The sequence below is a fragment of the Taudactylus pleione genome, unplaced genomic scaffold (assembly GCF_031769625.1).
Source record: "Taudactylus pleione unplaced genomic scaffold, aTauple2 ptg002072l, whole genome shotgun sequence".
In the NCBI taxonomy this organism is placed as follows: domain Eukaryota; kingdom Metazoa; phylum Chordata; class Amphibia; order Anura; family Myobatrachidae; genus Taudactylus; species Taudactylus pleione.
Window position 1 is genome coordinate 199,885 of NW_028286466.1, and position 15,057 is coordinate 214,941.

General features: G+C 52.1%; 1 protein-coding gene across 1 annotated transcript in view; it reads right to left on the reverse strand.

Annotated features, from left to right (window-relative positions):
* Positions 1-11,107, reverse strand: part of LPAR3 (lysophosphatidic acid receptor 3) — a 36,592-nt gene extending 25,485 nt beyond the window's left edge. Inside the window, exon 1 of the mRNA XM_088465639.1 lies at positions 10,356-11,107. Within this exon, the coding sequence (XP_088321765.1) occupies positions 10,356-11,091 (736 nt within the window). The 5' untranslated portion in view covers positions 11,092-11,107. The remainder of the gene's footprint in view (positions 1-10,355) is intronic.
* Between the last annotated feature and the right edge of the window lie 3,950 nt (positions 11,108-15,057).

Sequence of the window (15,057 nt, forward strand, 5' to 3'; positions counted from 1 at the left end):
CATAGACCTCTATGGGGACATCAGTCCGTTTCCACCGCTAGCTACAGAAAAGATGTCGGCTACACCTGGCAAAGAAGAGATTACCGCCGGGTCCAATAAACAAGGTGCATAGACCACTTTATCCAGTGCTGCTGGCAGCGTGACAGGGAGAAAACCCTCACGGTAGCCCTGGCATGGTAAATTGCTGAAAGAGGACATCCTGTATCGCTGCCATGCAGAATGCCGCAGCTCATGTTAAATAGATTCCCATAAGAGACTCAGGGCCTGATTCAGACCAGTTCACTAGATGTGATCGCTCGCTCCCAGCGTATGGAAACTCGGCTAAGTGACGTCAGGGCAGCCGCTCGCAGGGCAAGTCATAAGCACGCCCACTATGTCTTGGCGAGCGATCACTTTGTGTTTGTAGACGGCCACTAGCCTGTCTTAAAACGCCCACTTGCGCACGTCATCTCCAGGAAGTGCAAGAAACCATTAGTACATCGAGCACCATCAGATGCGATCACAGCGTTTGAGGTTGACTATACCCTGCCGCAAGCACTGCGAGCACTTCAGTGTATATTTCTAGCAAGTGACGTGTCCTATGACGCTGCTGTTAATTATGCACGCCTTTGAAATGGCGTTGAAATTCTCAGGCATGCCTACCTCCGCACCTCCACTCCCCCGTTTCCAGTGACCTGCCCCTGTCACCACCCACAAACGGCCTCTCCTGTCACTCATTCTGCTGGGCTGTCTATGCTTGGCGAGTGAGAGTTTCCCCATCGCTCGTTCTAGTTCGCACACGCGCAATACGAAGCGTACACATGCGCACATTGAAAAACATTGCTCGCTACGAGCGATCGCTTGCTAGCGAATGGTTCTGAATCAAGCCCTCATTCTTCATATTTTGATTGCGCTTTTTAGGCAGTAGTGGAAGAAAACGCCGCTGCCATAGGATAGGTAGGAACGAGTGCTTAGATTAGAATGAGGATTCAGGACCTCACTCAGAGGTGGTCGCAGGAAGCGAGCGCTCGCTCTGAATGAGGGCGGCCGCTTCGTTATTGAAGTGCGGCCTCCTGGTCGTTAGTTAAGCTGTGGGTTACCACCCACAGCTTAACGACCGACCAGGTTGATGGTCACGATGGTGATCACCATCGCGACCATCGGGGCTTACGACCAGACGCTAGGGTAGGGTCTGGGCACTCGTAAGCCCCAGGGAGCTTTCTGCTCTGATGGAGCAGGAAGACCCCACTGACATCACTGATGATGTCAGTGCGGCCGCCCACAAAACGGTATGCGTTAGTAAAGGAACGCCTCCATTTTGGAAACCACCCCCCGGCCCGGCTACCAAAAGGGGGCAGCTGTCGATCAACATCGACTGCCGCCCCTTTGTTAACGAGCTCCGGAGCGACAGAGGTTCTCTGTCGCTCCGGGGCTTGCGCACGCGCAGAGCGGGCGTTGCGCGTGCGCAGGCCAAACCATCGAGTCGGTTACGGGCGCATCGGCACTCATGACCGACTCTGAATGAGGTCCTCAGTGCCTAATATAATGGTACCTGGTTCCTGGCATACATTAAATTGCCTAAACGTGTGCCAGCTAGCAATAAGAGGAATATTTGTATAAGATTGGAGGCCAGGAGATGCTGGGGATAAATAGGGACATAATATAGTGCACCTGAGAGAGGGCCATGGCCTCATGGGGAAGGGCCAAGGAAGAGATAGGAGAGGCCAGGAGATTCTGGTGTGAAAGAGGATGAGTGATTCCCATAGATGTTATGGAACCTCAATGGATCCCTCAGTATCGTCCCCAGACCCCAGAGTTACTGCCGACCATGGAAGCAGGAGCTATGAATGGCCGCGCACAGGAAACGCCAACGTGTAACAGTATGAGAGGGTTACTGCTAGGTTATGAGCAAATATTGGGTTACCTGCTTTGCCTATGGTGATTACAATACCCCCACCCCACCCCCCAATGGCATTTCCCTTGAATAAAGAAATGTAGGATTCAGGTTTCTGGGGATTTAGTGGACATTTAACCCAATCCATCCACAGCTTGACCGTACCGTACTTCCAGCCTCAGTAGGCCTATAGCACTGAATTTCCACTCTCAGTAGGCCTATAACGCTATTTCCCATCTCAGTAGGCCTCTAGCACTATTTCCCATTTCAGTAGGCCTAAAACGCTATTTCCCATCCCAGTAGGCCTCTAGCACATCCCATCCCAGTAGGCCTATAACGCTATTTCCCATCCCAGTAGGCTTATAATGCTATTTCCCATCTCAGTAGGACTCTAGCACTATTTCCCATCTCAATAGGCCTATAACGCTATTTCCCATCTCAGTAGGCTTATAACGCTATTTCCCATCTCAGTAAGCCTATAACGCTATTTCCCATCTCAGTAGGCCTTTAGCGATATTTCCCATCTCAGTAGGCAAATAATGCTATTTCTCATCTCAGTAGGCCTTTAACGCTATCTATAATGCTATTTCCCATCTCTGTAGGCCTTTAGCATTGTATTTCTATCTCAGTAGGCCTAGAGCACTTTATTTTCCATCTCTGCAGGGCTATAGCGCTGTATTTCCCAACTCAGTAGGGCTATAGTGCTGTATTTCCCATCTCAGTAGGGCTATAGTGCTGTATTTCCCAACTCAGTAGGGCTATAGTGCTGTATTCCCCATCTCAGTAGGCTATAGCGCTGTATTTTCATCTCAGTAGGCCTATAGTGCTGTATTTCCCATCTCAGTAGGGCTATAGCACTGTATTTTCCATCTCAGTAGGCTATAGCGCTGTATTTCCCATCTCAGTAGAGCTATAGTGCTGTATTTCCCATCTCAGTAGGGCTATAGCACTGTATTTCCATCTCAGTAGGCTATAGCGCTGTATTTCCCATCTCAGTAGGGCTATAGCGCTGTATTTCCATCTCAGTAGGGCTATAGCGCTGTATTTCCCATCTCAGTAGGCTATAGCGCTGTATTTCCATCTCAGTAGGCTAAAGCGCTGTATTTCCCATCTCAGTAGGGCTATAGCACTGTATTTCCATCTTAGTAGGTTATAGTGCTGTATTTCCATCTCAGTAGGGTTATAGCGCTGTATTTCCATCTCAGTAGGCTATAGCACTGTATTTCCATCTCAGTAGGCTATAGCGCTGTATTCCCCATCTCAGTAGGGCTATAGCGCTGTATTTCCCATCTCAGTAGACTATAGTACTGTATTTCCATCTCAGTAGGCTATAGCACTGTATTTCCATCTCAGTAGGGTATAGTGCTATATTTCCCAACTCAGTAGGGCTATAGCGCTGTATTTCCCATCTCAGTAGGCCTATAGCGCTGTATTTCCCATCTCAGTAGGGCTATAGCGCTGTATTTCCCATCTCAGTAGGGCTATAGCGCTGTATTTCCATCTCAGTAGGCTATAGCGCTGTATTTCCCATCTCAGTAGGGCTATAGCGCTGTATTTCCATCTCAGTAGGCTATAGCGCTGTATTTCCATCTCAGTAGGCTATAGCGCTGTATTTCCCATCTCAGTAGGCTATAGTACTGTATTTCGATCTCAGTAGGCTATAGCACTGTATTTCCATCTCAGTAGGGCTATAGCGCTGTATTTCCCATCTCAGTAGGCTATAGCGCTGTATTTCCCATCTCAGTAGGGCTATAGCGCTGTATTTCCCATCTCAGTAGGCTATAGTGCTGTATTTCCCATCTCAGTAGGGCTATAGCGCTGTATTTCCCATCTCAGTAGGGCTATAGCACTGTATTTCCCATCTCAGTAGGGCTATAGCGCTGTATTCCCATCTCAGTAGGCTATAGTGCTGTATTTCCCATCTCAGTAGGGCTATAGCGCTGTATTTCCATCTCAGTAGGCTATAGCGCTGTATTTCCCATCTCAGTAGGGCTATAGCGCTGTATTCCTGTCTCAGTAGGCCTATAGCACTCCCCTCCCCCACCACTAAGGGCTCTATTTACTACAATCCGCACTTGTAATGCAGATTGTAGTATGATATTATCAACTGAATTCGCATTGCGAATTCAGGCAATATCACAGGGATTTACTACAAATCCCTTGCAGGGACAGAGCTTGCGATAAAGCTCTGGGGGGCCTATTCATCAACACTAAAATAACGTTTTTAAGGACATTTTCCTTAAATAACGTTATTTTGGTATTCATGTAGCCACTTAGCACAGGAGATATCACTGATATCTCCTTGCTAAGTTCCCCTGCGTTAATTTCCACACTTCCCATACATTAGTACATTAGTATGGGGATGTGGAAATTGTGGTATTCATCAAATTCCGAAAATTATCAATTTTCGGAATTTGATGCAGTTACTATTCGCCACTGTGAGGTGGCGAATAGCAGAATCCACTAACCTGTATCAGCGTGTGCAGGTCCCTCGACGAGTCCCTCCGGCGCTCTGCTCCGTCCTCAGGCTCCGGAGGCTGGTCGGACATGTGTGCTCCCCAGCAGAGCACAAGAAAGTTTAGAAAGAGAAAAAAAAATATTTATTTTTTTTCTAATCTGTCATGTGGTCTGCTGGGAAACCACATGACAGACCAGCAGGACGGAGCCGGAGGCTGCTGCGCGGACAGGTAAGTCTGGGGGTGGGGGGAAGGTGAGCGGGGGGTGGGGGGGGTCGGGGGGGTACACAAACTTAACGCATCTGTAGGCAGTGCTGCATGCGCTGGTTTTACAGATGTAACAGCGCATGCGCAGCACTGTTTCCAGATGCGATAAGGTAGTGTAGGCAGGAAAAGTATCTATTTCCCGAAAAGCTGTCATCGCAAAAATGACAGCTACCGGAATAGATACTTATGGAGAGGTGGAATGATGAATTCCACCTATAATTAGCTAGAACTCCATGAGAGTTCTAAAGCTAATTATCTCCATTATCTCGCAAGCGGGTCAATGGTGGCCCAGTGCGCATGCGCATGACGGAGCTGGCTCCGTCGTGTGCATGCGCGAGACCCGGATAGCGACGGCCAAACCGTCGCTCCGGGTCTCGTACCAAAGGGGGCGTGCTGCCGATGCTGAGTGACAGCACGCCCCCTTTGGTGGGCAGGCCGGGGGCATGGCTGCCCAGATGGAGGCGTTCCCATGGGAACGCCTACCGTCTGGAGCCGGCCCCACTGACATCACAAGTGATGTCAGTGGGAGTGCTTCTGGCACTGTTAGAGCCGAAAGCACTCTGGGGCTTGCTGCAACGAGACTCTACCGCAAGGGTCTCGTCGCAAGTCCGATGGTCGCGATGGTCTTGACCATCGCGACCATCATCAGGGCCGCTCGCATAAGCTGTGGGTGGTAACCCACAGCTATGCGAGCGGCCAAGAGGTTGCAACAACAACAAAAAAAAACGCCCTGATTCAGAGCGGGCGCTCGTTCAGAGAAAATGTATTTATTTATTTTTTTAGCAGAGACCACACAGCTGATTACTGGGACCGGCTCCGGGCTCTGCTATCCACGTTAGAGCAGGGCAGGAGTCCGGTAACCGGGGGAGACCCTGGATAACGCCACCTGCAGGTGGCGTTATTATCACAGGGCTTTCCCCGGTATTTTTATACAATTGATTTTTAGTAACTTTGGTCGGATCACATTTCCCATTATAATTATGGGAAATGTGATCTGCTTACTAAAAATAAGTGATACTTAGGGGTTGGAGTAGAATTTTACGAATTCTACTCCAATTGCCCTGTAATAACTACAGGTGATACTAACATAATGTGAAAAGGGTGTGACAACACAAAACAGCCTTTATCACTTTATTTTAGTAAAAATAATGTTAATAAATAGAGCCCATAATAGGCATAAATCTGAGCTCCATTCTCTGACTGCAATACATTAGTAGGAGCATAATGTAATAAACCAGCCACTGGCTGTCATGGTCTATTCTGCACAATTAGGCTTTGATTCAGCAATTAGAATATATGACTTTTGCAGGAAAATTGCTCGGAGCTGTGAGTAGAGGGAAATACAATTAGGCAGTAACGTCCGTATTCCTGCCAGGCTCGGAAAACAAAGTCATTAATAAGTTTATTTAGTTGAAAAACAAAGAAGAATAAGAGATGTCTGAAAGCCAATCAATAAGATTGTGACCGGCAGCGTGATGCTAAGTGCTTCTACGTTGCTTTGTGGAGTATTTATTAGCTTGGTTTGGTGCACAATAAATGTATCTGTTCTTCTACCTATCACATTGGGAGAGTTTCCGCTCCCTGTATCTAAACGTCTTCTATAGGAGAAGGGACTTCTGGGTAATATGTATGACATACAGCCTCATGTGTACATGCAACACGTGATATCACAGGGCTCTGATGTCATACATCAGCCAGCTACAGACAGAACTACATCTACTCCCACCTGCTGTGGGCTCATCAGTGCAGGACACCAGGTTCTGGTCAGCAGTGGGACAAGCTGGAGGTATTACCCTCATGTCAGACCCTCTCCTTGGTAGGTTTAATGGGGATCATTGACACTGGGTAAACGTCAATGCGACGTCATTCAGCAGCTTCTGCGATCTCGCCCCTCGCACTTTGTTGTCTGGTTGTGTGTGAGAATGTGGTGGGTGCGTGGGCAAGAAACAGTAGGTGAGTGACTGGGGGAAAGTCACAGTCTGATTTCTGCATGTGATGCACCACAATACCCAGAGTGTCCCCTGACATGTACATGAGCATATGGGGAGATGGAACAGAACTCAGGGAGCAGACAGGCTGCATTTCTATGTGTGGTCCAAGTGCTGGATAATCTTGTTGTTGCTTCAAGGGCAGTAGAAGCACAGAGAGGTCCCCTAAGATCCGGCATCTGTATTGTCAGCACAAAGCAACTATTTCTGGAGGAATGTTTGCACTGAACACTAGTCACCAGGATTAGGGTGTCTGCACTGTACACTAGTCACTAGGATTGGGGTGTCTGCACTGTACACTAACCACCAGGATTGGGGTGTCTGCACTGTACACTAGTCACTAGGACTGGGGTGTCTGGACTGTACACTAGCCACCAGGATTAGGGTGTCTGCATTGTATACTAGCCACCATGATTGTGGTGTCTGCACTGTACACTAGCCAATGGACACTAGCCACCAGGAATGGGGTGATTGCACTGGACACTAGCCACAAAGATTGAGATGTTTGCACTGAACACTAGTCACCAGGATTTGGGTGCCTGCACTGGACACTAGGCACCAGGAATGGGGTGCCTGCACTGAACACTAGCCACAAAGATTCAGATGTCTGCACTGGACACTAGGCACCAGGAATGGGGCGCCTGCACTGGACACTAGCCACAAAAATTGAGATGTCTGTACTGGACACAAGGCACCAGGATTGGGATGGCTGCACTGGACACAAGGCACCAGGATTGGGATGTCTGCACTGGACACTAGGCACCAGGATTGGGATGTCTGCACTGGACACCAGGCACCAGGATTGGGATGTCTGCACTGGACACAAGGCACCAGGATTGGGATGTCTGCACTGGACACAAGGCACCAGGATTGGGATGGCTGCACTGGACACAAGGCACCAGGATTGGGATGTCTGCACTGGACACTAGGCACCAGGATTGGGATGTCTGCACTGGACACCAGGCACCAGGATTGGGATGTCTGCACTGGACACCAGGCACCAGGATTGGGATGTCTGCACTGGACACCAGGCACCAGGATTGGGGTGTCTGCACTGGGCACCAGGCACCAGGATTGGGATGTCTGCACTGGGCACCAGGCACCAGGATTGGGATGTCTGCACTGGGCACCAGGATTGGGATGCCTGCACTGGGCACCAGGCACCAGGATTGGGATGTCTGCACTATACACCAGGCACCAGTATTGGGATGTCTGCACTGGGCACCAGGCACCAGGATTGGGATGTCTGCACTGGACACTAGGCACCAGGATTGGGGTGTCTGCACTGGGCACCAGGATTGGGATGTCTGCACTGGACACTAGGCACCAGGATTGGGATGTCTGCACTGGGCACCAGGATTGGGATGTCTGGACTGGACACCAGGCACCAGGATTGGGGTGTCTGCACTGGACACTAGGCACCAGGATTGGGATGTCTGCACTGGGCACCAGGATTGGGGTGTCTGCACTGGGCACCAGGATTGGGGTGTCTGCACTGGGCACCAGGATTGGGGTGTCTGCACTGGGCACTAGGCACCAGGATTGGGATGTCTGCACTGGGCACCAGGATTGGGGTGTCTGCACTGGGCACCAGGCACCAGTATTGGGATGTCTGCACTGGGCACCAGGATTGGGGTGTCTGCACTGGGCACCAGGATTGGGATGTCTGCACTGGACACTAGGCACCAGGATTGGGGTGTCTGCACTGGGCACCAGGATTGGGATGTCTGCACTGGACACTAGGCACCAGGATTGGGATGTCTGCACTGGGCACCAGGATTGGGATGTCTGGACTGGACACCAGGCACCAGGATTGGGATGTCTGCACTGGACACCAGGCACCAGGATTGGGATGTCTGCACTGGGCACCAGGATTGGGGTGTCTGCACTGGGCACCAGGATTGGGGTGTCTGCACTGGACACTAAGCACCAGGATTGGGATGTCTGCACTGGGCACCAGGCACCAGGATTGGGATGTCTGCACTGGACACTAGGCACCAGGATTGGGGTGTCTGCACTGGGCACCAGGATTGGGATGTCTGCACTGGACACTAGGCACCAGGATTGGGATGTCTGCACTGGGCACCAGGATTGGGATGTCTGGACTGGACACCAGGCACCAGGATTGGGGTGTCTGCACTGGGCACCAGGATTGGGATGTCTGCACTGGACACTAGGCACCAGGATTGGGATGTCTGCACTGGGCACCAGGATTGGGGTGTCTGCACTGGACACTAGGCACCAGGATTGGGGTGTCTGCACTGGGCACCAGGATTGGGGTGTCTGCACTGGGCACCAGGATTGGGGTGTCTGCACTGGGCACTAGGCACCAGGATTGGGATGTCTGCACTGGGCACCAGGATTGGGGTGTCTGCACTGGGCACCAGGCACCAGTATTGGGATGTCTGCACTGGGCACCAGGATTGGGGTGTCTGCACTGGGCACCAGGATTGGGATGTCTGCACTGGACACTAGGCACCAGGATTGGGGTGTCTGCACTGGGCACCAGGATTGGGATGTCTGCACTGGACACTAGGCACCAGGATTGGGATGTCTGCACTGGGCACCAGGATTGGGATGTCTGGACTGGACACCAGGCACCAGGATTGGGATGTCTGCACTGGACACCAGGCACCAGGATTGGGATGTCTGCACTGGGCACCAGGATTGGGGTGTCTGCACTGGGCACCAGGATTGGGGTGTCTGCACTGGACACTAAGCACCAGGATTGGGATGTCTGCACTGGGCACCAGGCACCAGGATTGGGATGTCTGCACTGGACACTAGGCACCAGGATTGGGGTGTCTGCACTGGGCACCAGGATTGGGATGTCTGCACTGGACACTAGGCACCAGGATTGGGATGTCTGCACTGGGCACCAGGATTGGGATGTCTGGACTGGACACCAGGCACCAGGATTGGGGTGTCTGCACTGGACACTAGGCACCAGGATTGGGATGTCTGCACTGGGCACCAGGATTGGGGTGTCTGCACTGGGCACCAGGATTGGGGTGTCTGCACTGGGCACCAGGATTGGGGTGTCTGCACTGGGCACTAGGCACCAGGATTGGGATGTCTGCACTGGGCACCAGGATTGGGGTGTCTGCACTGGGCACCAGGCACCAGTATTGGGATGTCTGCACTGGGCACCAGGATTGGGGTGTCTGCACTGGGCACCAGGATTGGGATGTCTGCACTGGACACTAGGCACCAGGATTGGGGTGTCTGCACTGGGCACCAGGAATGGGATGTCTGCACTGGACACTAGGCACCAGGATTGGGATGTCTGCACTGGGCACCAGGATTGGGATGTCTGGACTGGACACCAGGCACCAGGATTGGGGTGTCTGCACTGGACACTAGGCACCAGGATTGGGATGTCTGCACTGGGCACCAGGATTGGGGTGTCTGCACTGGGCACCAGGATTGGGGTGTCTGCACTGGACACTAGGCACCAGGATTGGGATGTCTGCACTGGGCACCAGGATTGGGGTGTCTGCACTGGGCACCAGGATTGGGGTGTCTGCACTGGGCACTAGGCACCAGGACTGGGATGTCTGCACTGGGCACCAGGATTGGGGTGTCTGCACTGGGCACTAGGCACCATGATTGGGGTGTCTGCACTGGGCACTAGGATTGGTCTGTTTTGTACAATAGGTCTCCAGGACTGTCAAACACATAAAATACGATATAGGCAACCTTTGGTCTATGTGGCATAATAAGATACCAGTGAATACTAATTAATCTGCATGGCCTGAAACGTGATCTTACCTAGTACAGTCATGACTGTCTTCATCAACTTTATCGGAGTCCGTCTGCGACTAATTGAGCCAGTGGTATACGGAGACAAGACGTTGGTCTTCCTCTGTACATACATGTAGATCCTCAGATAAACCACCACCATGATTAGGAAAACAGCCAGGTTAGAGACAGTCCAGAAAATGAGGTAACTCCTGCTGTAGATGGGCGCCAAGGAGGAACACGTGGTTATATTGCAGATACAGTTCCAGCCTAAAGTGGGGACAGCACCCATGAAAATTGCCACAATCCAGATGAGCAGAATGAGACACGTCACCCGCCTTTTCGTTAGGTTGCTGTGAATTCTCATACGAACAATGGACATGTGTCTCTCCACAGCAATGACCAGAAGATTAGCCAGCGATGCGGACATGCTTGTGTCCAGCAGGCCCTGGCGCAGAAACCACCTATGTACGGTGAGCGTTTTGGACACGGGTCCTGTATGGAACATTAGGAACACATAGGCGATCCCAGAGAACAGGTCTGCGGCTGCTAGGTTGGCCAGCAGGTAGTAGAAGGGATAGTGGAATCTCTTATTTATAATAACGGCTGCGATTACCAACAGGTTGGAGATGAATATGAACAAACAGCAGCAGGCTCCGAAACAGAACGACATAATCAACTTGGTCCCCGTCCAGTCCTCCTCCGTCTGCGCCTTGCTCTGGTTGTAGAAAAAGTCCATCCGTTCCTCATAATGACAGACGTTCATCCTGAGACGGACCACCTCATCCTGCAGGGCAACATAAAGGGCAGAGGGGAACATAGATTTTAAGATTTTTTAATATGTATTAATCACAGCTTTACAAAATATTCATTAGCTTCCTTATGTGCATTAAAATATATGGGACGTAGTTAATATGACAGGATGCCGGCCGCCACTATCCCGACGCTGGAATCCCACTGCCCGGCAAAATGCTGACACTGCTATCCCGAAAGAGATCAGGATACCGGCGTCGACATCCCGAACGCCGGAATCCAGAACGTTAGAACCATGGTAAGTATTCAAGTTTGAGGGGGGGTTAGGTTTAGGGTCAAGATGGGGGGGGTTAGGTTTAGGCACCCCTGGGCAGAGATTAGGGTTTGGCACCCTCCGGGAGGGTTAGTCTACTGGGAGGGGGGGTTAGGGTTAGGCACCCCCCCGAGAGAGTTAGGTTTAGGGTGCGGGCAGGGGGGGCTAGGCACCACCGGGGGGAAATTAGGGTTAGGCACGCCCTGGGGAGGGTTAGGCTACGGGGAGGGGGGGATAGTGATAGGCACCCCCCAGGGGAGTTAGGTTTAGGGTGCGGGCAGGGGGAGTTAGGGTTAGGCACCACCGGGGGGAGGATAGGGTTAGGCACCCCCCGGCGAGGGTTAGACTATGGGGAGGGGGGGATAGGGTTAGACACCCACCAGGGGTTAGGTTTAGGGTGCGGACAGGGGGAGTTAGGGTTAGGCACCACTGCGGGGAGGTTAGGCACCACTGGGGGGAGGTTAGGGTTAGGCACCACTGGGAGGAGGTTAGGGTTAGGCACCACCAGGGGAGGGTTAGGGTCAGGGTGGAGGAGAGGGTAAAGGTTAGGGTACTTAGCACCCCTGTCAGGATCTTCATTGATCGGTGCTTCCGGCAACGGCATATCGTACCCATCCCCAAATATAACACACATACAGGTCACAAGCAGATTGTGGGCCTGATTCAGAGGTGTGCGCAATTACCAATGTTCACTTAGTTGTGCGATTATGTGCAACTGCGCATGCGTGAAAAGTGCTGAAAACCCCTCTGGCGCATGCGTTACACAGAGTACACACAACGATGCTCCTGCGATCAGGGCAGACGGAAATGGCGGACGTTCTTGGGTCGTGACTGAGAGGTGGCCTGAAGTGTCTCATGGGCGTGTTATGGGAGTGTCGTGGGGGTATCAGCGATAGCGGCTGAGATCTCAGACACAGAGCCGTCGCCACATGTATCTGCGATAGGGCTGGTGTCGATGGTGCGCCGATGGCGGCGTGTTATGAATCACCAGCAATGATTACAGCGTGCAGAGACACTGAAAGTGGCCATTTGAGGGCTTCCTACAGCAGGGTATGGCCGATGCTGGCATTTACATATTATCCCTCCCGCCACTCCAGCAACAAACGCAGCCGCCTCGCAGCAGGACCTGTATGTCTATATTATACACAGGGGACAGCCGCCTCTCAGCAGGACCTGTATGTCTGTATTATACACAGGGGACAGCCGCAGCCGCCTCGCAACAGGACCTGTATGTCTATTATTCACAGGGGACAGCCGCAGCCGCCTCTCAGCAGGACCTGTATGTCTGTATTATACACAGGGGGCAGCCGCAGCTGCCTCTCACCAGGACCTGTATGTCTGTATTATACACAGGGGACAGCCGCAGCCGCCTCTCACCAGGACCTGTATGTCTGTATTATACACAGGGGACAACCGCAGCTGCCTCTCAGCAGGACCTGTATGTCTGTATTATACACAGGGGACAGCCGCAGCCGCTCTCAGCAGGACCTGTATGTCTGTATTATACACAGGGGACAGCCGCAGCCGCCTCTCTCCAGGATCTGTATGTCTGTATTATACACAGGGGACAACCGCAGCTGCCTCTCAGCAGGACCTGTATGTCTGTATTATACACAGGGGACAGCCGGAGCCGCTCTCAGCAGGACCTGTATGTCTGTATTATACACAGGGGACAGCCGCAGCCGCCTCTCAGCAGGACCTGTATGTCTGTATTATACACAGGGGACAGCCGCAGCTGCCTCTCAGCAGGACCTGTATGTCTGTATTATACACAGGGGACAGCCGCAGCTGCCTCTCAGCAGGACCTGTATGTCTGTATTATACACAGGGGACAGCCGCAGCCGCCTCTCAGCAGGACCTGTATGTCTGTATTATACACAGGGGGCATCCGCAGCCACCTCTCAGCAGGACCTGTATGTCTGTATTATACACAGGGGACAGCCGCAGCCGCCTCTCAGCAGGACCTGTATGTCTGTATTACACACAGGGGACAGCCGCAGCCACCTCGCAGCAGGACCTGTATGTCTGTATTATACACAGGGGGCATCCGCAGCCACCTCGCAGCAGGACCTGTATGTCTGTATTATACACAGGGGACAGCCGCAGCCGCCTCTCAGCAGGACCTGTATGTCTGTATTACACACAGGGGACAGCCGCAGCCACCTCGCAGCAGGACCTGTATGTCTGTATTATACACAGGGGACAGTCGCAGCCGCCTCTCAGCAGGACCTGTATGTCTGTATTATACACAGGGGACAGCCGCAGGCATCTCTCAGCAGGACCTGTATGTCTGTATTATACACAGGGGACAGCCGCAGCCGCCTCTCAGCAGGACCTGTATGTCTGTATTACACACAGGGGACAGCCGCAGCCGCCTCTCAGCAAGACCTGTATGTCTGTATTACACACAGGGGACAGCCGCAGCCGCCTCTCAGCAAGACCTGTATGTCTGTATTATACACAGGGGACAGCCGCAGCCGCCTCTCAGCAGGACCTGTATGTCTGTATTATACACAGGGGACAGCCGCAGCCACCTCTCAGCAGGACCTGTATGTCTGTATTACACACAGGGGACAGCCGCAGCCACCTCGCAGCAGGACCTGTATGTCTGTATTATACACAGGGGACAGCCGCAGCCACCTCGCAGCAGGACCTGTATGTCTGTATTATACATAGGGGACAGCCGCCTCTCAGCAGGACCTGTATGTCTGTATTATACACAGGGGACAACAATGTCTACTGCAAGTGTTACAGATAAGCCAATGTCCTATTGGTCATAATGGCGTAGGGGGTTTATGTACTAAGCTTAAGGTTCTACAACTCAGCACATACGATTGTGTTTATGCCCACAATTAAAAAGGGCAATTAATTTACTAGCCGTTGTTTTGCTATTGGTTGTGGCACAGTGGAGTATGTACCCACTTAGAGCAGTTGTGGCACAGTGGTGTATGTGCCCGCTTACATACAGCGGTGGTGGTACAATGGAGTATGTGCCCACTTACATACAGCGGTGGTGGCACAGTGGAGTATGTGCCCACTTACATACAGCGGTGGTGGCACAGCGGAGTATGTGCCCACTTACATACAGCGGTGGTGGCACAGTGGAGTATGTGCCCACTTAGAGCAGTTGTGGCACAGTGGAGTATGTGCCCACTTAGAGCAGTTGTGGCACAGTGGAGTATGTGCCCACTTACATACAGCGGTGGTGGCACAGTGGAGTATGTGCCCACTTACATACAGCGGTTGTGGCACAGTGGAGTATGTGCCCACTTACATACAGCGGTGGTGGCACAGTGGAGTATGTGCCCACTTACATACAGCGGTGGTGGCACAGTGGAGTATGTGCCCACTTACATACAGCGGTGGTGGCACAGTGGAGTATGTGCCCACTTACATACAGCGGTGGTGGCACAGTGGAGTATGTGCCCACTTACATACAGCGGTGGTGGCACAGTGGCGTATGCAGGGTCTCTCTAGTACTATAATGACAGTATTACTGGGGAGACTCTCAGGGGCTCATCCTCCTTCTATGGAAACTAGCAATGAAGCTGCGCATAGACCCTGCCCTTGTGCAGCACTGCACTTGGGTCAGAGGTCACCCTGTGACGCTCCTCCGGCACTATGGGTCCTAGCAGCACAGAAGAGCATACCTCCCAACATTGGTGA